Source organism: Amphibalanus amphitrite, unplaced genomic scaffold (assembly GCF_019059575.1).
Source record: "Amphibalanus amphitrite isolate SeventyFive unplaced genomic scaffold, NRLGWU_Aamphi_draft 000031F_arrow, whole genome shotgun sequence".
Taxonomy (NCBI): Eukaryota; Metazoa; Arthropoda; class Thecostraca; order Balanomorpha; family Balanidae; genus Amphibalanus; species Amphibalanus amphitrite.
This window is the reverse complement of record NW_024881527.1, coordinates 770,834-794,916: the sequence shown is the minus strand read 5'-3', so window position 1 is coordinate 794,916 and position 24,083 is coordinate 770,834. Positions and strand designations below refer to the sequence as shown.

Genomic DNA, 24,083 nt, shown 5'->3' with positions numbered 1-24,083 from the left:
TTGATGCATCCAGTGGATCCATATTCGCCGAGAGGGTGCGCCGAGACCCCGCACGTCACTCCAACTCGGCAGTTCAACAAAAGGCCGGCCAGCGGCGTAAAAGCCACTCAGTATTCTTTGTTGTTGAGACTCGGATGTGACAGTGTGCTCCGTCGACCGTTGGCAGTCTGTCACGGCTTGAATGCTCTCACAGCAGCTGTCGGCACTCGGGAGCAGCCCCACTTTACCTCCGTGGCTCGACTTTCCACACTCGGTGAACTGCCGGGGTACCGGACCAGGAGTCCGTGCGCTCATGCACTAGACTGACACGACTTGGCCTTTCACACCTGCTACCCTCACCGAATACTGTTGAGCTTCGGAGTGGACGATGCCTGCCTCGTAGCGGCAGAACAAAACCCCTCACCCGTTGTGTACCCTGTCGGTACCAAAGTGTCCCCCACTCCCCCTGTCGGTACCGAAGGGGGGCCCCACTCCCCCTGTCGGTACCGAAGGGACCCCTACTCCCCCTGTCGGTACCGAAGTGTCCCCCACCCCCTGTCGGTACCAAAGTGTCCCCCACCCCCTGTCGGTACCGACCGACCGAGGCCACGTCCCCCGTCGGCCCCGGTGCGTCGTGTCGGCGGGGCTCTGTTGACCAGCCATCAGCGGAGCTGCGTCCCGGTCTCTGGCGGACCGCCGCAGCACCGTCCAGATTTGCCTGAGCGCGGTGTGTTTGTGCTGCTCGTCGGCCGGGATCGCCGGACTGCTCTGCTGGCTGCCCCCGATATATTGACGCGCCGGCGTGCGAGGCGCGGCCGTCGACGGTACAGCCGCCGCCGCCGTCGCGGTCGTCTGGTGAGAGTGTTCCGACCACGGCGACAGGCTGTCAGCAGGCTACCGATCAAACATATCGGAGCAATATGTTAATGCTGCATTAGCCAGCGCTGGACTTATGCTGTGGATCGAAATATAGCCCGATGATTTCTGCCCCCATTCCATAAAACCCGGTATACGAAACTAGACGCTGCACTGGAGGAATTACCACGAATCACGTAGCAGGTACGGCAAATGGTTGTTAGGGTAGGGTGGGGTAATTTGAACATATTTTTACGTCTTTTCCGTCCTACCAAATTCCAGCTCAACCCTGGATGAAGAAATACTGTTTCAGTAGCGCAAATGTCACTTCCTTTCACCATGCAAATCTCATTTTTGGACGAGCCGAGCGTACCTTGGATAGCATAGCCTCACTTCTCCACCAAGTCACGGTATGTTCAAATTGCCCCACCGTGGGGTAATTTGAACATACTGCCTTTACGTGCCATAAGAACGATAATCTCGCCAGTACCGATGTTGTTTGATGCATAAACAAATTGGCAGAACAATTCTAAACATACCTTCATTTGAAAAATCAACAACACAACAAGCATAACACTTGCAGAGTATCAATATCTGCATGCTGCACACCGGTCAGTTGACAGACGTCGCCTCTATTCAGTTAACAGAACGTCTATCATTTCCGTTCAATAAAAACTCTCCCAACCTTACTTCATCTGTTATAGTGGTGCCAATCGGAACCTGGACATTTAGGAGTTCTGATTTTGTCCAATGTCCAATTCGGAATTGGTTGGACAAAGGTAGCAGACTGGACAATATTGGACGATGGCTTACTACACTTCAGCATTTTTATGAAGTAATCGTGCAAGCATTGATTGGCGAATGGGAAGCTTAGTTAAGCTCTCAATATAATGAACACTTTTCAGCTGGTAAAGCTACAACATAAACAATTTAAATGACAGCTTTGGATGCTGATCAATACGTCATTTTCGGACATATTTGGACACATGGCTGACTTAATTTTTTTTTTTTTGACTGAAATTCAACGAAAATGCCGGACATTGGACGGAAGTTCACAAATTTTCTAAAACTGGCATCACATAGCTGCTACTGCCTTGTGTCGAACATATTGGCAAAAAAAAAAACTAGGAACGTTGTTTTTTTCGGAGTTATACCTGTCTTTATTGAAATCCTCACACTATATTCAAATTACCCCACGCTTAAAGTTATTTTGCCATATTTTAACACAGGTTTCAAAAGCCAATTTCTTGGGTTGAAGGCACTTAATAGTTCGTTGTACAACAAAAGCCGTTGCGTATTAAGTGCTAGCAATGTAATATTTTGCGCTGTAATGAAGTTGCAATGACGTGTTGGACGTTCTACTTGCGAAATTGATTTTTTACATTGTGCGTCAACATCTTCATTCCCTGAAACTTTAAACCCCGTTCATATGATTGCTCTTTTAGTTACGATAATTTCCCTAATTGGTCTTATTGTCGTGCCACTTATGGATTTTCCATAATTTTGTGTTATTCATACTATGTTCAAATTGCCCCACATGTTCAAATTACCCCACCCTACCCTATATAACATTTCTAGCTCCTGTTCGTCCACATAGGCCTGATGCTATCTCTAAGGCTTCCACCACAATGGCGATGACGATGTGCGGTGTGCAATGGCGACGGTGCGCACTGTACATAACTGATAAAAAAATACTGAACAAAATAATAAATTAAAAATAACCTGTGGGTAAGACTAATTAGGTACAATTGAATCGATTTATTGAAAACCCCAAGCTGTTTTTGTTTATGCAGGTAGCTTAGCTGTTGATAGGCGAAAGCTTCATTAACGTGGATGAGATTGTTCATTAGTTCAGGGACAAATGAGTTAGTTGATGACATTAAAGGGACCCTCCCACCTTCAAAAAAGTTTATGAATTGGCATGAAAGTGATGTCGCTCGGTTTAGAAACAGCGAAAACGAATATCTACCAAATTTCACCGAAAAATATTCACCGGTTTTCAAGATATTAGACTTTACTTCTGTTTACTTTTTGGGATCTCCGCTGTTCCTAGCGACTTTATTTGGAAGCAATAGTTTGGCAGCTGAAAGTGCGGCACTTGTTGCGCGTAAAGCAGCATACCTATACCACCGCGTGCTACAAAACGTTTTAGTCAAACATTTAAAAATCGTTAGATATCTGCGTTGACGTCACACATTCAGAGGGGTATTCCTATGCATTAGCCCCTCTGAATCAAAATGCTGCAATTTTGAAATTCAATATTTCCGATTTAAGGCATTTCTCGATGTTGTGAGTGCCGAAACCGGTAATTGTGAGCCAGGGACCCCATTTTGGCTATCTCAACTCAAATCTAATGTTAAGGTGGGAGGGTCCCTTTAAACATGAACACAGACAAAATTGAAGACAAAAAGTCGGATGGTATACGTGCGGAAGTCGTGGTCGGTGACTTTCCGTCTTTTGTAAAGCACGCTTCACCTACTTACATTGTTTGATTCATAAAGATGCAACCAGTGTTGTGATGCCGACACATGGGCAGACTCACTCCATTGATGCCATGAACAACGAACCGGAACTTTACGATTGAACGAGGATGCAGAACTCGCTGAATGAATGATGCATCCGCTGGTGGATTAGGATGAGTCGCGAGCATGACATGCGCTGAAAGCGGTATTGGGTGGAGCGCGCTTGTCAGAACATTGATGCTAAGAAAAAAATACTTGACAGATCAACTTTGGTTCAACTTTTTCATGTAAGACAGCATGTAAATTACAATTGATAGGAATATCATAGGCCACAAAAGGGTCCGTCATAATAGTTTCTATAATAATCAAGTATCAGATCAGCGCTGGTCACACAGCCAATGTTCCGGACTTACAGTCACTTTACCTACAGACAGGCGGGGAGAATAGCTCCGAAAGAGCGTGTCTCACCGCGCAGGGGGCCTGTTTGAGCGGCTGGGTGGTCTGTCTCCCTCAGACACTCTGTTCCAAAGGTATGGGCTGTTCAAGTGCCACGTACCAGACGGTGGCCGACTTGCCTCCTACCCCCTCTTCCCCTCATGCATCCCCAACCCTCTTATTACATCACACCGCCGCGAAATGGTCTCAGTAATCTGAAAGGACCAAGTCAAGCAGTCAACGAAACAAAACAAAATAATACAGTCGAACACATCACCAGTCAGTTCAGAAACTACATGAAAATAGTTAAGTGAAGACTGATCATCATCTTATCAAACGCCACCTATTCCATCAATGGATCTGTTTTCCACACCTTCCTGTAATAACTCGGTATATGAGAGCATTCATAAAAACATCAGCACGCTATGCCTGCGCTAGAAATCTAGTGAATTGAATACTGCCACCCTTAGCGGAAAGGGCATCTGATTTTTTTTTCAGGAATTTCAAGAAATGATTACGACTTACCGATGACAACACCACAGCGCTCATCCGCCAACCGAGGCGTAGGAAACAGCTGCAATATCCTCTATGAAAAGTGTCTCATTCGCTATTTTACTGGATTGACAGATGATGGATTGATGGGAGCACGGTCCGGCTTTCTCCTTGTCCTGCTGGCAGAAGAAGTGCTCCGAATTTCTGTTTGCGCCTGCCAGCAGCTGCGGTCGCGGTCGGTGTGTCTCCCTGTCCGCGCGGCTCATCACCTTCCGGAGCGCACCTCTCCCTGTCTGCCCGGTCCGGTTGCAGTGGAAGTGGTCCAACTATTTGTATCGTTCGACTCCCTGTCAGCGCGGCGGCTCGACCGCGGTTGGCCGCCGAGTGTTTGGCCCGTTCGAGAGGACTCGGCCGGCCGCGCCGCCGGCTATGGCGCTGGCCGGACGCCGGACGCACGATGCCAGACGTAATTACGCGGAAGACGTCAGCAGCGCCGTTCGTAAACAGGCATTAGTGCCGCGGCGGCGGCGCTAAAGTCTGATGCCCCCGGCAGGAGAAGTCAAACCAAAACCATCGACCGGCCGACCTAAAGACAAACAGTGCGACCCAGCAAACACACAATTGCGCCACGGTCCCGTCAGCAGGGCGGGGGACAATGGCAGAGCCCGGTCTTATGAAGGTTGCTGTTGTCCCCTATAACGGCCATGTCATATCAGCCATGTCATAACGGTCATGTCATAATGGCCACAATCGCACGATGTGTACTGGAGAGCGAGCACGGAGCTTCGTCAGGTGTTACTGACGTTTGATAAACGATAGCTTTAGGTCTACATATATCTGGATTAGGTATTCATAAATTGGTTCATAAGAAGAAAAAGGAACAATAGCTTGAGCAATATTGCTCCCGCGATCCCAAATAAACCATTGTCTCAATAAGAAATGGCACTGTTCAGGAAACCAAACTTCTGAACTCAACATCAACTCTATTCGCCACTGAGCAAAAAGCGAACATCGGGCGCGCAGCTAACCGCCCATCACACGCAACAACAATGACACGACAGCAAAAAAAGAGAAGCAAGAGATGGAAAAAACGGTCAATCACAAAACAAGCAAATCACAAATTCCACCTCAGAAAACACTACCCTTAAAGCAATAAATCAATAAAAAAAAAACACCAATTGATTTTAGAACATTAAACAAGGCAAAAAATAACCACGAAATACAGATGGGGCAAAGGCACGCGTTTGCCGCGACATCTATATCGGCCGCGGACCATAACCCGCGCCGTCTGGCGGCACATCGTTTTCTTCAACATTTTCTCCCCACCTGAAGTAACTACTTCACACAACTAACCAATACGCATAACAGTCTGGCAAGACATACGAGCAACCCTAACACACTGTGAAAGATAACATCAACGAGCGACTGAATATGATGAACGAGCACAGCGCTGCACGTCACTCACTTATCCTAAGCATCGGGAATTTGCAGCTGTGCTCCCAGCTCCAAATCATGCAGCCGCTGGATTGCGCGTGTTCTCAGGCCCTTTGCCGTTCGAACCTCGGCGGACCTAACGGTGCCGTCCCTACCAGGGAACAGTTTAGTAACAACACCGGTCACCCATCGCATCCTCGGCACATTGTCCTCACCCAACAAGACTACTGAGCCCACGACAAGCTTGCCACGGGTTGAAAACTTCCTAACTGAGCAGGGCAGACTCTGGAGGTATTCCCTCGCCCAAACGGACCAAAATCTATTTACACGCCTTTCACAAAGTCTAGCTCTCTCAGACAGCGCCTTAGCACACACACTGTCCGGATCCTCTAACACCTTGGTTTGGAAGCCAGCGCCGCGCCCCACTAGAAAATGATTAGGGGTCAGAGCGTTACTACAGTCCAGACCATCTCCCACAAAGGTCAGCGGGCGCGAATTGACACACGCTTCGATATCAAACAAAACAGTTTCTAACTCGGCCCTAGTGAGACAGCGCGACCCCAGTGACCGTCTAAGCCCCGACTTTACGGAGCGGATCAGGCGCTCCCACCATCCTCCCCACCATGGGGAACGAGGCACTATCAGTTTCCACTCGGGAGCCAAATGACCGAAATAATTCTGTAACAGAACGTCAGCGCCTACAAACGTCCTAGCATTGTCTGAATAAACGATAGACGGCATACCCCTCCTGGCCGCGAAACGCCGAAAAGCCAGCATGAACTGTTCCTGAGAGAGCGAGTCGACTAGCTCAACATGAACGGCCCGCGTAACAGCGCACGTAAACAACGTAATGTAAAACTTCTTCCTTGGAAAATCTACACAAAACACCGGACCGGCATGATCCACGCCAGTCACTGCGAATGCCGGCGCCTCAGTGACCCTGGTCTCGGGCAGCGGAGCGGCTGGCTCGCTACAACTCGGAGCGTCCTGCCGCCGGCAGTCCACACAACTGCGTTTTACCCGCTTAGCAAGACAACGCAGCCCAACAACCCAGTAAGCTCCCCGGATCGCAGTAATGAGAGCCGAGACGCCCGCATGACCCATGACAACGTGCTGATCACGCACCAATAACTCCGATACATGTCCCTTTGGCAACACAACCGGATGTTTCGCCTCATATGCTAAATCGGACAGCTGGATCCTACCCCGAATGCGCAGAAGCCCATCATCGCCCATGAAAAGCGTCAAATCGCGGACAGGTGAGCTCTTGGGCAGTGGCCTGCCCCTCTCCACAGCACTCACCTCCTCTGGGAACGCAGCCTGTTGCGCGTCCCTCACCAGAGCTGTCCTGGCCTCCGCAATCTCATCACCAGACAGCTCAGACTGTCGCCTCAGACCAGGGTTGCGGCAGTTGAACACAAACCGCTTGACCCACGCCACGACGCGAGTCGCCTTACGAAGCGATCCCCACCGCTCCACCTCAAACAGAGCTGTGGGGTTGCCAGATCTCGACAGCAGTGCCATCTCTTCCCTCGGAAGACTCGCCTCCGGTGAAGCGCTGTCGTCACCGTCTGCAGACGGCGGCCGACCTGCCGAAGAGGACAGCCACTCGGGCCCAGCCAGCCACAGGTCAGAACCGATTAGGCTGCTCGCCGACACGCCACGGGTCAACAAGTCTGCCGGGTTCTCCTCTCCCGCCACGTGAGCCCAGCTCGAAGGGCTGGTCAACCGCTGGATCTCTGTTACCCGGTTAGAAACATACTGCTTCCACCTGCTGGGATCCCCGCGGATCCATCCCAAGGCAACCATGGAGTCAGTCCAGCAGCGGAGAACCACACTCTCCGGCAGTCTCAGAGCCCGTCGTACAAACACGAGCAGACGCGCAGCCATCAAGCTAGCCAAGAGCTCCAGCCGCGGCAGACTCAGCTCCTTTAGAGGAGCCACACGCCCCTTAGCCATCACGAGAGAAGCGGCGTATGATCCATCCTCACGAGCGGCACGCAGGTATACTGCGGCACCATAGCCCTTCGGAGACGCATCGCCAAATGCATGCAACTCAACACCTTCTCCATCATTCCAAGGCCTCTCTGTGAAACAGCGCGGGACCTCAAACTCCTTCAACTCGGTCAGACCCTTCACCCACTGCGAAAAGGTCAGGCTGAGGTCATCTGGCAGTACGGCATCCCACTCCAGACCCAGCTGCCAGATGTCCTGAAAGAGCAGCTTCGCCATCATTGTAAATGGCGCGACAAAGCCGAGCGGGTCGTACAGCCTCGCAATGAAGCTGAGCACGGCTCTCTTAGTGGGAACGACATCTGCTGGCAAACAGACGCCGTCAAAACAGAATGCGTCACGACCCGGAATCCAGCGGACCCCAAGCACCTTCACGGGCCCGCACTCAGCCGACGACACGCCATGCACCATATCAAACACTGCTGTACTGTTGGACGAGCACTTCGTCAGCGTCATTCCAGCATCTGCCATTACAGTCTGTGCCTCCTTCAGCTTAGAGCAGGCGTCACTCTCAGTGTCAGCACCAGACAGGTAATCGTCAACATAGAAATTCTCCGACAGATCCGAAATCAGAGGCGAGGACGGGCACTGTGTCAGGTGGTGGCGGATAGTGGCCGCCAGGAGGAAACTCGAACTCCTCACACCGAAAGTGACACGCATGAACCTCATCACCCGTACCCTTCCGTTACGCCACCACAAGAATCGGTGCACGTCCCGGTCCTCCTTACGCAGCTGAACCTGCAGAAAAGCCTTTGAGATATCCGCTGCAATGGCGAACGGCCAGCGCCTAAAGCGCAGAAGTATCTCCAGCAGGCTCGGAACCAAGCACGGACCCACCTCCAAGCAGTCGTTGAGTGAGACGCCGCCAGGGCCCACTGCCGACGCGTCGAATACCGGCCGCACCTTAGTAGTGGAGCTGTCCTCCTTCAAGACAGGCCGGTGCGGCAGGTAGAACACCGGGTACGAGGTCTGCAGCTCACAGCCAGGAACCTCCTCAATAACCCCGGCATCCTCCATCTCCTGTAAAGCAGCATCATAGCGCTCTGCAAGTACAGGGTCCTTAGCCAGCTTTCGTCTCAATCCTGCCAAACGACCAGCCGCCATGTCACGGTTGTCACCCAGAGGAGCACTCCCCTCCTTCCAAGGAAGGTTGACTTCGTAACGCCCATCTCTCTTACAGACTGTAGCATTGAAATGAGCAAGAACAGGATCTGACTCATCATCATCATGTGAAACACCTATGGCTTCCAAATCCCACAGGTTGCGGAAGGCATCATCTGAGACATCGTTAAGCAAGAGGAGCTGACAGGTGGACAAGGTTGGCCTGCCAGCTACAGAGCCAGAGACTGTCCAACCAAATACCGTCTCTTGGGCGACCAAACCTGCAGAAGTACGGAGCAGGCCGTCCTTCAGCAGCTGCCAGTACTGGTCCAGCCCAACCAGCAGGTCCACAGACAGGTGTCGATCAGAACTGAATCTCCCGTCCGCCAGCTCCAAACCACCCAAGGAGCGAACCACCTCCTGTGGCACCTGCGGACGTTGCAAAGGGGAACAAATCACAGGAACCTCCATGGCCCTCAAACAGACTGCACCCGGCCTGGCCATATTGGCTCCTGACACCTCCATTTCATACAACTGACGCTCAGCGATAGCAGACTTGCCCCCACCAAAGGCACAGTAAGTGTTCCTTTCTGCTCTTATCCAAGTTGCACCAACTCTTTTCACCAGTGACTGGCTGACATAGCTGCGATCACTCCCAGTGTCAAACATCAAAGTAGCTTCAACTACCCCCTTACTACCCTTCACATACACACGAGCAGTAGGCAGTACGCTACATTGAACTGGGGGTACACATGACAATGAAGCAGTGGCAGCAGGCCTACTGCCTGAACCCACATGAGCACTATCACTTGAAACAGCATCAGAAGCTTTCACACCCTTGTGAGTAAAGTCAAAGACATGTTTGTAGCAACAGAGCACATTGTGTCTACCCTTGCAGTGAGCACACTTCTCTAGACAGTGTCTGGCTCGATGTCCCCCCTTTAGGCAGACAAAACACAAGTTAGCTCCTCTCACCTTGTCTTGTCGCTCGCTTACACTTAAGCTGAGGAAGTCAGGACACTCAGTAGCTCTGTGTGGCCCTGAGCAGAACTCACACCCAGCACCAGCACCAGGGGAAGCAGCCTGCAGAGCTGCCCCAGACCGAGGCTGCTGAAGCCTCTTCCTCCGACCGCTGTCCCGGTCCACTGGCCGGGTCTTCACTCCTGAAGCTGTAGTCGGTTTCTCACCAGCTGCAGACAGGCCGCTGTAAACCCCAGACTTCACCCTGGAGTTCACCTCAGCCTTAAGCACCTCCAGCAGGAACACCAGATCACCTTCCTTGCCAACACTGTCACGCGCCCAAGCCAGGCAAATGTCCTTGGGAAGCCGGCTCAGCAACAGTGGAGTTAAGATAACCCCATAGTTGTCTCCTTTCACTCCAAGTGACTCAAGGCTCCGCACATGCACTTGAAGCTCATCTTGCAACTTTTGGAGACTGCTCACATCCTCAGTTGCTCTGTCCATGTTCAGCAGACCTTGCACATGTTTAAAGATGATCAAATCCGTCCTGCCATACCTGTCCTGCAGCAGCTTGCTGGCAGTAGCAAAGTTGGCACCAGTCAGCGGGAGCCCAGCAATGCACTGAGCAGCCTCACCCCGCAGAAGGGACCGAAGATAGGCCAGTTTAGTAATGTCCGCTAACTCCTCCTTATCACCAACTGCTGCTTGAAAACACTCCCAGAAGTTCAACCACTTCAGGACGTCCCCATCAAAACTGGGTAGGTCTAACTTCGGGAGTCTCGGCAGACCAGAGGTTCCAGCATTGGAGGCCCCACCAGAGTGAGCAGGCAGGTTCGGATCAATATCACGAAGGAGAAGCTTACCAGCAGTGCGTAGCACCTTGCTGATACCGCTGCGAAAGTCAGCAGCCTCTTCCACAACTTCTGGCAGCTCCGACTCATCAAACTCAATTTCCAGCGCAGCTTGAGACGAATCTAGCGCACTCAACCTCTGCTCGACCTCGGCTTTCAGCTCTTGGATTTCATAGCAATCCGGCTCTGGAGCGCTACACGCCAGCTGGAGGGCCCTGCACGATCGCGTGGCCCAGCCCCTAGCCGCGGCGCGCGCTCTCTTCAATCTCTCCACGTCCATGTCGTCACCAAACCGACCGGCGTGGTATAAATAGACGAAACCAGCGCAGTACTATCTTGCTTCTGGGCACCAAACATCCAGAAGTACTCGATCAAAGATCACTGGTTCTACGTCCCGCAGTTTCGGCACCAAATGTTCAGGAAACCAAACTTCTGAACTCAACATCAACTCTATTCGCCACTGAGCAAAAAGCGAACATCGGGCGCGCAGCTAACCGCCCATCACACGCAACAACAATGACACGACAGCAAAAAAAGAGAAGCAAGAGATGGAAAAAACGGTCAATCACAAAACAAGCAAATCACAAATTCCACCTCAGAAAACACTACCCTTAAAGCAATAAATCAATAAAAAAAAAACACCAATTGATTTTAGAACATTAAACAAGGCAAAAAATAACCACGAAATACAGATGGGGCAAAGGCACGCGTTTGCCGCGACATCTATATCGGCCGCGGACCATAACCCGCGCCGTCTGGCGGCACATCGTTTTCTTCAACAGGCACCTTCCAAGTTTTGATCATCACGGGTACTGAACGTATAAGCCATGGAACCCTTCACTTCTCCGTTCCAGCATGCGGCTTGCGAAGTCATTTCGATAGCCATGCCACTCAAATTCTGTCAACCAGCTGACAGGCATCCTGTGAAAAGTCCACTGATCATCTCTAGCACTTCCCAGCAGCATCACCCCGTTAGAGGCATCCGCTTTTTGGAGCCGTCCAAAAGTTTGTTCAAGCAGCGCGTGCCACGGAAGTTTTCCAGTGTTTTTCACTTGTTAGTTTTCCTATTACTTGGAGCCACAAACAACGAAATCTCCTAAAGTTCCCAGAGATCATTCAGCGTTTCACTCTTTCACTTATGACGAATAAGTTCGCTTTATAATTATTTTCCCGTCCATTAAAAAAACAAAAACAAAATCAAAAGCATTCAGAAATAGATATTGCTAATCAAAAGGTAGTTATTTTTAGTGAACTCTTCTCTTGGCGAAATCAAAGTGCTATTTTAATTGATTACGCATCTTCCTAGGTACACAACCGCCCATTCTGTTACCATTTTTGCGAAGACTTCCCTTATACGTCGCACATAGATGACAGCGACTTTTTCCGTCACGTGAAAATTCACTCGCGCTGTCTGATTATTTTCCACCAGATTTGAGCGGGGCGAAAACAGGCAATTCAGGACTGTCAAAAGACGAAGGCGCGGCAGGACGACCGGAGATGGGGAGACATTTAGGGAGATGAGCGGCAAGGTAGGGCCGACCAGAGCCGCTTTGTCCGAGCTGGCTCTTTCTGAGTTGTTTGTCGGCAGTGTCACTGAGGCAGCCGGCTGAAAATGGCAGCTGCAGGCCAGCCGGCGGCAGCAGCTGTCCCGATTGATTGGAAAGTGGGATTGGTCCGGATGGGATAGCCTATAGAATTGTTTTGACCTACGGGTCATTTGCATATCTACTAACAGGGAATCTGCACTCCCGCATCAAATTTTCCTCGCAACCGCTCCGTCGTTTTTGAAAGACCAGTATGGCGTACGATATACGGCGCAAAATATACAGCGTATACGTACAAATTGTGTGTGTGTGTGTTTTTTTTTTAGATCAAGGTTTTTAGATGATTGTAGATCAGCCTCGTACGCAGCATTTCAGCTTGGTTGTGCTAGTAACGTGACATACCTAAGCGTTCTGTTTTGATCGCCAAAACAAAACCGTGTGGACATTAATATTAGCAATAGGTCCTGTTCCTGAATCTGCCGTATTGATCGAAACATTTGATGCCATAAGAAAATGCACCAGTCTCTGCCGCCGTCTTTGGGTACTAGTAGGCCGCCGTGTAAAGTAGTTCTGCAGTCTTGCAACTATGTACTTTAGCTAATTAGGTACATACACACAGCCTACTCCATACCGTTTACAATGGCCTTGAAATTATCACATTACTGCAGGCATGCATATGTGAAGTTAAGCTGGTCCAAATATTTATTCACCACTCGAATGTCCCCTACCTAGGCCCTAACTGACTGCGCCCTGGCCGAAGCTGAACACGGTGCGGGCGTCTATTCCCCCCCCCCCCGCCCCCTTCACCTGTCTAACCCATTAGATATTCTGCGATCGACGGCACGATATAAGGGGTGAAGGTGCAACTTCCTCCTCATCTTTGGCCCCTAATTGGGCCACAGCTTTGCTGTAAAAAAACGAGCGTGCTGCTTTCCACGAGATGAAGATTGAAGCTTACGTTACACAAATTTAAGGATTTAGGTCAGCCCTTGACCTGGTCAGCCGTTGACCTTACAGGTCAAGTCAATGACTGAAGATCTGCTATTTGGTTTGGGGAATAACTTGCAGAAATGGTCGCATACAAAACAAAATGATACTTCTAGCACCTGTCAAGATGCGTCTTTGTTTAAAAACGCTTTTGGCCCATTATCACATTTAATGACTTATGGGGACCCTGACACGTAACGGACCTAACAATTTGTAGTGGTAGAGGTTGCTCTCGTATATGGCGTTGATTTTGTTCTAAACATCCCACGATTCAGGATAGTTTAAGAAGAATGAATTATAATAGAATAACTTCGACATATTTTCTGCCATAAATGATATTGCATGACCATGAATTCGAGGAAACCTTACATGACCCATAAGGGCATCAAGAAGCAAAAATGTGCCTCACCCGCACATTTTGTTTAGGGACTAGGATCGTTTCGTTGCAGCGCTTCTTCAGCTGTAAGTAACAGGAGCCCTTGGTGCGAGCTCTTCTATCTAAATTTATTCAAAAATTAAACATACTATAGGGTAGGGTATGGTAGGGTAGGGTATGGTAGTGTAGGGTAGGGTAGGGTAGGGTAGGGTAGGGTAGGGTAGGGTAGGGTAGGGTAGTGTAGGGGTAGGGTAGGGTAGGGTAGGGTACAGTAGGGTAGGGGTAGGGGTAGGGTAGGGTAGGGTAGGGTAGGGTAGGGTAGGGTAGGGTAGGGTAGTGTAAGGGTAGGGTAGGGTAGGGTAGGGTAGGGTATGGTAAGGTAGGGTAGTGTAGGGGTAGAGGTAGGGGCAGGGTAGGGTAGGGGTAGGGTAGGGTAGGGGTAGGGTAGGGTAGGGTAGGGTAGGGGTAGGGTAGGGGTAGGGTAGGGTAGGGTAGGGTAGGGGTAGGGGTAGGGTAGGATAGGGTAGGGTAGGGTTGAATTGAGTAACATCCTAACTTATTAAGGGCTCGAATACTCGCATGCATCACCATCATACTTTATAGTTCAATTAAAAGCAGTTACCCAGTTCTACACAAATAATACCAATAAAAATGCAAGTTTCTACACCCAAACTAATGCATCCGTTTATCATACATATCAAAACATATGTACAGTTTTATAACATAAAATCTTTGCTGAGCCCAAGGCCGCTGAAACTCCATACCAGGGTATCATACCAACAGCCTCACAGAAAATATAGGAAACAATCATTTAAGGCTGTTGTCTGCCCTGGGACTTATCTGTATGTGAATGATAATAGCATGCAGATGAATGTCTCAAGAGATAACTCTAACTCTATAGTTAGAGTTATCTAACTTTATAGTTCAATTAAAAGCAGTTACCCAGTTCTACACAAATAATACCAATAAAAATGCAAGTTTCTACACCCAAACTAATGCATCCGTTTATCATACATATCAAAACATACAGTTTTATAACATACAATCTTTGCTGAGCCCAAGGCCGCTGAAACTCCATACCAGGGTATCATACCAACAGCCTCACAGAAAATATAGGAAACAATCATTTAAAGGGACCCTCCCACCTTCAAAAAAGTTAATGAATTGGCACGAAAGTGATGTCGCTCGGTTCAAAAAGAGCGAAAACGAATATCTACCAAATTTCATCGAAAAATATTCACCAGTTTTCAAGATATTAGATTTTTACTTTTGTTTACTTTTTGGGATCTCCGCTGTTCCTAGCGACTTTATTTGAAAGTGCGGCATTTGTTGCGCGCAAAGCAGCATATACCACCGCGTGCTACCAAACGTTTTAGTAAAAGATTTAAAAATCGTTAGATCTCCGCTGACGTCACAAATTCTAAGGGGGCATACCAATGCACTAGCCCCTTAGAATCCGAAAACTGCAAGTTTGAAATTCCATATCTCCGAATTAAAGCATTTGTCGATGTTGTGAGTGCCCAAACCGGTATTTGCAGGCCATGGCCACCAATTTGGCTATCTCAACTCAAAACTAATGTTAAGGTGGGAGTGTCCCTTTAAGTCTGTTGTCTGCCCTGGGACTTATCTGTATGTGAATGATAATAGCATGCAGATGAATGTCTCAAGAGATAACTCTACCTTCAGATGTGTTCGTCGAAGATCAAAAGTCGAGTCCGTCGCGGTCGCTCACCTTGGTAGGCTGAGTTCCGATGATACCGAAGGCAGCCCTCCAAAGTTGCAGCCGCCGAAAATGCTGCAACAAACATCGCATCTTCGTTAGCATATAGATGAGTCGATGGTTCTCGCACATAACTGAAAGGGACCTGACCATGTGGGAAAAATTGCCGTCACAGATCGGAACCTATCGAACCTCCTAACTCCTAAGTGAAACCACAAAACATATCCCCTGAAATCCAACAAGGGGTTGAAATACTCGTATGAGAGATGACAACGCGAACCTTTTATCTATTTCTTCAGCATTTATTAAACTGATTTAATTTCAATGGTAGAAGCTAGGAAACATACGGTTGAATTATGATATAGAACGCTATAATTATAGGTTCGGAGCCTATCACAATGCGTTCGGTGATTCTATTCATGTTGGTGCGTTGGTCGCAGCTGGCGGTGGGCCCCAATTCCACCCAGCCCTGTGCTTCATCCGGCATGTGTGATGAGCTCATTCGGCCTAAGCTGGTGGTGACAGTAGCCGAGCGCACAATGGGCCCCGGGGAGTGTTCACTCCACGCCGGCTAATGGAGGGACTAAAGACGCCGGAATAACCGAGATGCGAGAGTGTGATCGAGGATCCACTGATGAATAATGAACAGGTGGGGTTCTCAGCGAACGGCAGAGCAGCGTTCGCAGAAATCAGGACCTCTGGCTATTACGGATGGAGAGAGTGGGCGGAGAGAATTGCTCTAATTAAGAATCAACGTTAGGAAACATGTTCTGCAAGAGCCGACTTCTATATTGTTAAAATGTCTTCAACCCATGATTAAGTGTCTTACCCTTGCACTTAACTGTATCTGCACAAATAAAACACGCCCGATGGGCTAGCTCGTTTTGGCGCGCGTAAAATAAAACAATACACGCAACTAAAAAGCACGTAAATAACAAATTGTTGTTTCGGGTTCGTTTTCTTTGTCGTTTACGATCTGACGTAGACAGCCTGTAGTACGTGATTCTTGAAACAGGTGGTGTTGACACACTCGAGCCCGTACTTAAATGTGGCGCAGAGACGACTCGAGGACACACTCGGTCGTAAGTGGAAGCGAAGCCAAATGCTCGGAGCTGAGAGGATGCCACTGACCCTGTCGCACTGACAGGTGCAGGATTCAATGGCAAAGACCACTGCTATAACTACATACGTTTATCTCATAAGCAGCATATCTCACCTCAAATATCAAGTACCGATCTCACGGCGGAACATTGTTCGTGCATATTTCCTCGCACCCGCTTGCAGCCCTTGTTTTATTATCCGTTTCTGCGCTGATGCTTTCATGTGCCTCCTCCTCGGGTGTGTTTGGATTACATCCTGTCACCAGGTGTATGCACTTACCCAGGCAGTGAATAGCGTCACGTCGGAGTGCTCTGGGTGTCATTTGTGTGTCGGAGGCGGGAGACACTGTCTTCAGCAGCGGCAGAGCGCTGTTAGAGGAGCCGCCCTCAGCAGGAACGTGACGCCGGTGTTCTCTTTGAAAACCTGGGGATGTTTCCTAACCTAGCTCACATCCTCGTCACTATATATATAACAGTCCAACGGAGAAGTCCACCTTTGCTACAGAAGTCAGATTTCATCAGCTATCACTAATCAGCCGCTTTCATTGGCTTCAATCAAAACGCTCTGAGATTATCCCTCGCCCGCACATGGGGGGGGGGGGGTGGTTGCCACCCCCCCAGGTAGTCTTTCTGCTCTGCACTCAACATTTTTAGAGCTAGAAGGCTGATTTTTGGTATAGCTGCTTCTCTATCCTTTTTTGATGTCCACTGAAAATTTCAAGTTTCTGTAATTTTTGGTTTCGGAGATATGACCTTGTTTGTCAGGTCATGTCATGACCCAAATGGCCAATTCTCAACATCTTGCGTTTGCCATGGGCCTTGTGAGCTTTTGACACCTTGATTTCGGCCTTTTTTGCCAGTCTTACCTCCCACCTATCATGGAACATGTTGTTCGACGATGTACAGGGGTCAAGGTCAGGGTCAAGGTCAACCTAGGTCATCTAAGATAATTGCGTTTTAGGCAAGCTGAATTTACTTTTTGTGAAGTTTTTTTGACTGCATTTTTGGTAAAAGCTTCTCAGATCATGATTTCATGTAATATGGACACAAAAACAATCGGTGCACACATCAGTATACACACAGACACACACAGACATACAAACACATATAACTGACCTTGACCTAACTTGACCTGAAATAACCTCAGCAGCAAAAATCTGGTCGGGTAGTGTGACAAAGAGGTTCTAGCTGGCTTGGCACCAGAAAACGGCATCGTCATCGGTATATGGTAAGCAGCGCACTTGATATCCAACGGTGACCCAAAACAGCAACATTTTTTAGTTTGACCTGACCTGGAAGGTCAATGACTGACCTGAGAAGGTAAAATCGGGTATCATTGGATTCGTCTCTTCCCAAAGAATCTTTTTGGTCTTTACCGCTAAGCTCTATCTCCAACAGGAACGAAACGGCGCGGGGGGGGTGGCAACCACCCCCCCATGTGCGTTCTAGGATGGGAAAATGGCATGTGCGGGCGAGGGTTATAGCGGCAGTGTAATTAGATCCGCAATGTTTATAAGAGCCTTAGTAATGTGCACTGTCTGGTGCCTGCTCGTCGAGTGGCTTGCCACCTCCCCTGTTATCCCATGCACACTGTGCCAAACTGAAGTCCACCGCACGCTGCGCCGGTGAGTGGAATGTGATGTTCCAGGGCGATTTGCATATTCATGTTCTAAAACAGCAGCGAAGTTAAAAAGCTAAATGTGTTTTAGAATGGAGGGCTAATCGACACTCCCCGCAAACAATGCATTTTCCACTTTTGATTGTCGTATAGGTATGCACAATGGCACATATTATAAGGAGGGCTTCATTCGTTCTGGTATTATCTACCTAAAGTAAAATGTAAATGTTTTTTTATCAAAAGTTTGTACAAATAGTTTTCAAATGTTTTACTGTTTTAGATATTTATTTTGCCTAAAATAAAAACACTTTGACATGCGTGAGATCATTTCAAGCCTCGTTATATTAATAATAATCATGTCATCCATCCTCGCCCACATAAAAAGAGATGCAATAACTTCCAGACCGTCCGGGGTAATTTCTATTCAGGCGCCGTACACCACTCCTTGCACTTGCTTCCACCGGACGTCACATGAGCCGGGCTAACGTAAACTTTGTTCTTGATATTGCCTTGGGCCGGAATAACATAGCCGGCATTAAAGTAAAGTAATATATAATACTGAACGAGGCCGGTGTAAATAAATTTTCAAGACCGAGGTCCTTACTGAATTTTTGAACGAGGCCGAAGGCCGAGTTCAAAAATCAGTAAGGACTGAGGTCTTGAAAATTTATTACCGGCCGAGTTTGGTATGTATTTTACTGTATGCCAACGATAAAATAATTGTCTAGACCGAAGCTCTTAGCCGTTTGTTGAACGAGGACATCCCAAAATGTTGACTTGGTAATTCGTTTTTGACCGTGGTCACTTTGCTTACACCAGTTATTACCACACCCCTCAGGCTAATGTATTTGAATAGGCCAGGCATACAGTAAAACGGAAGATCTGGCTAATTGCCAGCTAGTAACTTCCCCCTACCCCGACCAGGGCCTCGGCCTGTCGGGAGCAAAATTCAAAAAAAAAAATTCACTGAATATCACACTGGCAGCTCACTAACTGCGGCTGACCTTCAACAACGCCGTCGTTCAACGATTTGGTCGAGCTGTGAGTCCTTTCGAAGCATTTGGTCTGTGCCATATGCCTTTGTTGTAGGCGATAGTTTAGCACCGAAAGCGCTAAGCTGGAGTCCAACCAATCGCTGAAAGTCAGTCATGTTTATACCTAAGTACACGCATGTGCATTGTGTATATTTCCGATAAAGCATGATATAAAGCACTTAGCAAGGACGGAATGTTATGCACAAAATAATGATTTTTTTGCAACATTCATATCGTGCCATTGTTCTAGGATATCATTAAAAGGCTGAAGCAGTCCGTTGCCTATTGTTCGCTCTATGTCATTGCTGTTAAAAATGATCAGCATGCATTCGTTTTTCTTTTAGTATTTCCAGATGGAATGTTATATAATGATTCTAAATAAAGCGTTTGAATTAGATTATGATAATATTTGGAATATCGAGCTAAACGAGGATGGGTGCGCACTTTGCAGGCCATAATACCAGACGGACTTATCCAAAAATAGCTGCACCATTTGGAAATTCCGGTGAGCAGACGCTCCTTATCAGGATTCCGGACACTAAGCTGCATTACCGACTAATTACCTTGCTTCATCACCATCGCCGTAACGTCTACGACCGCCTGAGTCCTCTTCAGCACTCAGCAGCCTCTTCACATGACCCCCTCCTCCCTCTCCGTAGGTCAGTCGTCCGTACCAGATCGGGGCCACTCCGCCTTCTCAGGCCGAGATTCGCGGAACTCAGGGATCGGCCGGCTATCGCCCACTGCAGGCGGACAGCTCGACCGTCCGTCCGACCGGCCGGCCGAGGTCAAAGGTCGCCGGTAGCGTGACGGGTTGACCTTCCCCCGGGCGCCCGGGCTGATTGGCCCGCGGCACCTTTCTGCCGGCTGGCGGATGCCGCCTCCGCTGCCGAGGGTCGGCTTCATCGCCGTGCTGGTCACATAGCTCGTATAATGAAATCGCTCCGATAAGGTCGGAGCGGCGCGGCGGGGGCCGGTCAGCCGGGCGCGCTGCGCCGTCAATAGCCGGCCATTAACGACCATACGAACGACAATTAATGACTTACTATCGACAGCTGCGCTTAATTTTCAACCCCAAATGTCTGCAGTGATGACGGCTAATCCGCAGCCGATGTGGAACGGTCCGGATTGGATGTAAAGAATTGGAGCCCGGTTATGGGCAGTTGTTTGGTTTCGTTGGTTGGACGCTGGTCCGCCAAGGTGCAGCAGTTAAAAAACACACACTAATTAGCCTATCCTAAGTCTCTGTTTTGCAGCCGAATGCAGAATGAGGTAACATATGGATAGTGGACATTTGAGAACAGATAACAAAATCAAATCAAATCGCTTTGGCCTTTGCTTGTTTTTTATTTTGATTATCAACACTCATCTGAATCATAGCATACCTAGCTAAAGCTAATTTGTTCCAGCTTTTCCAACAAATATGACTACACATGATCAACATCAAATTTCTACAAAATCAGAGTCTCAGCGCATGACATTTTCATTATTTCTAGCAAGCAAATGTTGCGCAAGTCACTGGTGTTCAATTTCAGATAGTAGATCTACAGTTAGGTATTTAATTAATGCCATTCAGAAACGAGAGTAAAACCTTATTGACTTTAGCAGTTTCAATAGAAGCAAGTTTCATTGCTTCATAAGTGTCCTCCCCCGGTTGTACGATCACGTCGCGTGGCCAGTTGTTGGTGCTTTTTTCCTTCAGTGTTGCCGGGAGCACCAGCTGGCTCCTAACTTCTGTTCGTGCCAGAGCACCATTAGTTGTTTCCAAACAAATTAGCCCCGCTCGGATACGGTTTGCTTCACAAACGCCTGGACGGAAGACCTGGTATTAGTGTATCAGCCACGCACGACTCGCTGGCACAAAACGTTTGGCGTGTTTCCACAGGACCGCCACAAAACAATGCCACCTCTAACTTGCATCGCTCGGCGGCCTATCCGGCGGCCTATTTCGGCGGTGTGTGAATCTGCTCTGCCGGTGTCCGGACCGCTGGCGACGGTAGTCTGAAATCGATTTTCAGCACTGTCGGGGCGTGAAACACGATCCCACCAACTGGCGGCTGCCACGCGCTCTAACCTGCTGCGTCGTCAACAGGCGCTCAACCGACAGCGTTTTAGCGTCAACAGCGTCGGCAGCCCGCGGCCGGTCAGACCGCTCCGCCCACAGAAATCTGACTCACACAAAGCGACCCGCGACTCAAATCGCAGCGTTTTATGGGAGGTAGACTGCTCTATTTACGGCATTACGTTACGACCCACGCCTATCGCCACACCGGAACTGCAGTGGGCGCACAAACCCCGCACGAATCCGTCGGCGGCGCGGCGGTAATCACTGGAAGGTAGGCCGACCCGCAGGGCACGGCTGCCGCGCGGCGCAGCATCTGTCAGTGTGGCAGCTCGGGAGGCTGAGACGGATGGTCGACGTCGACGGACCCGCATGTCCTTTGTCCACCCAGGCCGGTATGGCCGACCCTGCTGGTGCTATGGTGCAACGGTGGACGCTGTGGTGTGACAGTCCAGCCCGGCCAAATGCAGTTCCTTCCTGCCTCGTTATTGGACGTTAGAGCAGTCATCGTGCGTCTGCAACTCGACGCTCAAGGATTTTGTTTTCCCCACCAATTCCAGGCGAATAGTTTACCATTTGATCTGGAAACCTGAAAAGGTTATTTGAGGTCAAGGACTCAAGACGTTCAAGGTAACTTGAATACAGCTAATCTATAGATCGTTTCTTACCTGATTGGTTAATTGATACGTAATTGATAACCTTTGCATTTTAAAGTGTCGTAAGAAATCGAGTGCCAGCATGCAAACATTTATATGTTTGCACATATATTTATACTAGAGGTGGCAAAAGATGAAAATTTTGGGAACCAGACTCGAACCAGACCCCGCTGGACATTTCTGGAACCAGTCGGACCCGGTCTTAGTTGGAATCGGAACCAGTTGGACCCGTTCCCCAAAAGTCAATTAATACAAACTACTTGTAGGTATCATTAGTTGCATCATGTAAAACAGCCTATTTCCCACTGGGGATGCTCATGAGATACTGTGTGCAAAGAAACATTCACTTCATATTTTGCGGTAATGTGTAGTGTGCAAGATGTAAGCTAATGGTAGGACCCGGTTGGACCCGTCAGAAAAGTTCCAGGAACCGGTCTGGACCCATATGGGTCCAGGCTGGTTCTTTGGACCGGGTCCTCGGGTCCACATTTTGCCACCTCTAATTTATACCCGTACGTTTGCATATAAACATCTATAAGTCTGAAGTCTCAATTGTACTTTCTCTTTTGACAAGCATTTCGAAATTATTTGTATCACTTCAATCGTTCTTGATATTATTTGTTACATAACTGTTAACTCTCGGCTCTTGTGGGAAAAAGGTAAAGCCTCGTGAGCGTGACTCTGACCAGAGTCGGTATGGAGCATGCTACATTTGGGTGGTCTCGGGCCGGTGGGCATGATGCAGTCAGTATACTGACTGCATCATGACTACATGTAGGCAGCCGTGCCTATATGCCTATAGGCATGCCGTGCCAACTCCACTCTGTGCGGTGTAGGTAAGTAACTTGTTAGGTATCGAAATCGAACGCAAGAGTTAAAACGTAAAATGCGAAGATTTAATTCTCTGCATTTTGTACCATCCGTTTTTGTAATTAAATTAACTGTGCTGAGCTAAAAAAAAGCTGAGCCTCCCTGTAGGTCCAGCAAGAAAGGTAGGTAAAATAATAGAACTGTGACTATTGTTTTGAAGGCCGTGCTCCAGAACTAAGAATTGGCTTTGGTTCATTCGGTGCTCTGAGCTCTCTGTCATCTGTGCCTGTCAAAGTTAATCACTCATCAGTATTCTTGGGAGATATCCCAGCCTAGGCTGAAGCATGCTGAAGCCAGTTATCACAAAAACTACCGCAATCAGTGTTTAACCCTCGCCCTGGCAGGGGGGGGGGTCGATGCGACCCCCCCCTAAGGTTTTTCGAAGATAGCGTAAAAACGGCGGCGCGCAGCGCCGCCAAATTTGGCACAGCCTATGGGGCAACCTTTTTACATATGACCTGAAAATTTCAGGTCCGGGTGACCTTGGGTCAGGTCACCAGGTCAGAAAAACCGGTACAAGGTCATGGTCAAATTTCAATTTTCTTTTTGCACCTGTCCAACTCACAGTTTTGGACTGATTTCCTTCAAACTTTCAGGATGTGCTAAGCTCACCGAGTTGTATAACATATAGTTCGGGTTTTTTGAGGTCACTGACCTGAGGTCAGTTAGAGGTCATTACATCGTAATGTTAAGCCTATGGGAAAATACTGAATTCGGAAAATACTGGAGTTATCCGCTTCGTTCTATCATTTTTGTGCTTTGAAATCACAGTACTTAACAGCAGGTCACTTGGTGCTTCTTTGTTTGGTGTACTTATCCATGGGTCAGGTCAAATGAGGTCAACTGAGGTCAAATGACGTTTTTGTCAATAACTTGGCACATAATGACGCTAGAGCTTAAAAAATGGTATCATTGTGTTCCTGGTGATCAGCCGAATCGAATGATATACGATATGACGCAATTTGGTTAACTTGAACTTAATTTATAAATTTAAGTTTGGGGCGTTCCACGACAAATCGACAAATAAAAAATTAAATTTGCACCCTCATATTTTATTCTTCGTTGAAAACTGGTGTAAGGGGTTGTGATGGGCGGGGAAGCCAGCTGTGGCAAGGATTTTTTTTTCTTCGGACAACGGTTTCCGAGATATAGCCTCGGGCAATTCCTGGAGTTCGCGCTGCAGCCCTATGTTTGGCGGCCTATAACTCAGAAACTATTACTTTTTTACGATAAAAACTTTATATGGTTCAACTCACAATCAACCAACAAACATTTTGGCTATCTCGGATTTTCAATTTTTGAAAATTTTGATCACGTGACCTTTTGTCCTATTTTTCGAAGAGTGACCTTGATATTTTCCCCACTGAAAGTTGCAATTTTGTCTAATGACGATTAAAGCCTTATCGATTGTCATTCATATGCGATAATAAAAAAGTGGTTATCGCCCTGCGTTGACCTCAGGTCAGGTCATTTTTATGACCTGTCCATTATTACGAGCGGGAGCGACAGCGAGGTCTCGAGAATAAAGCAAGAT

The 24,083-nt window shown here is 48.3% G+C and overlaps 1 protein-coding gene across 2 annotated transcripts in view; it reads right to left on the bottom strand.

Moving 5' to 3' along the window:
- The window catches only part of LOC122367590 (PDF receptor-like), a 79,222-nt gene that overhangs the window by 37,784 nt on the left and 17,355 nt on the right, over positions 1–24,083 (bottom strand). For both annotated transcript variants that reach the window (XM_043340854.1, XM_043340846.1), the window contains one exon: positions 15,222–15,284. In XM_043340854.1, coding sequence (XP_043196789.1) covers positions 15,222–15,284 — 63 coding nt within the window. The remainder of the gene's footprint in view (positions 1–15,221; positions 15,285–24,083) is intronic.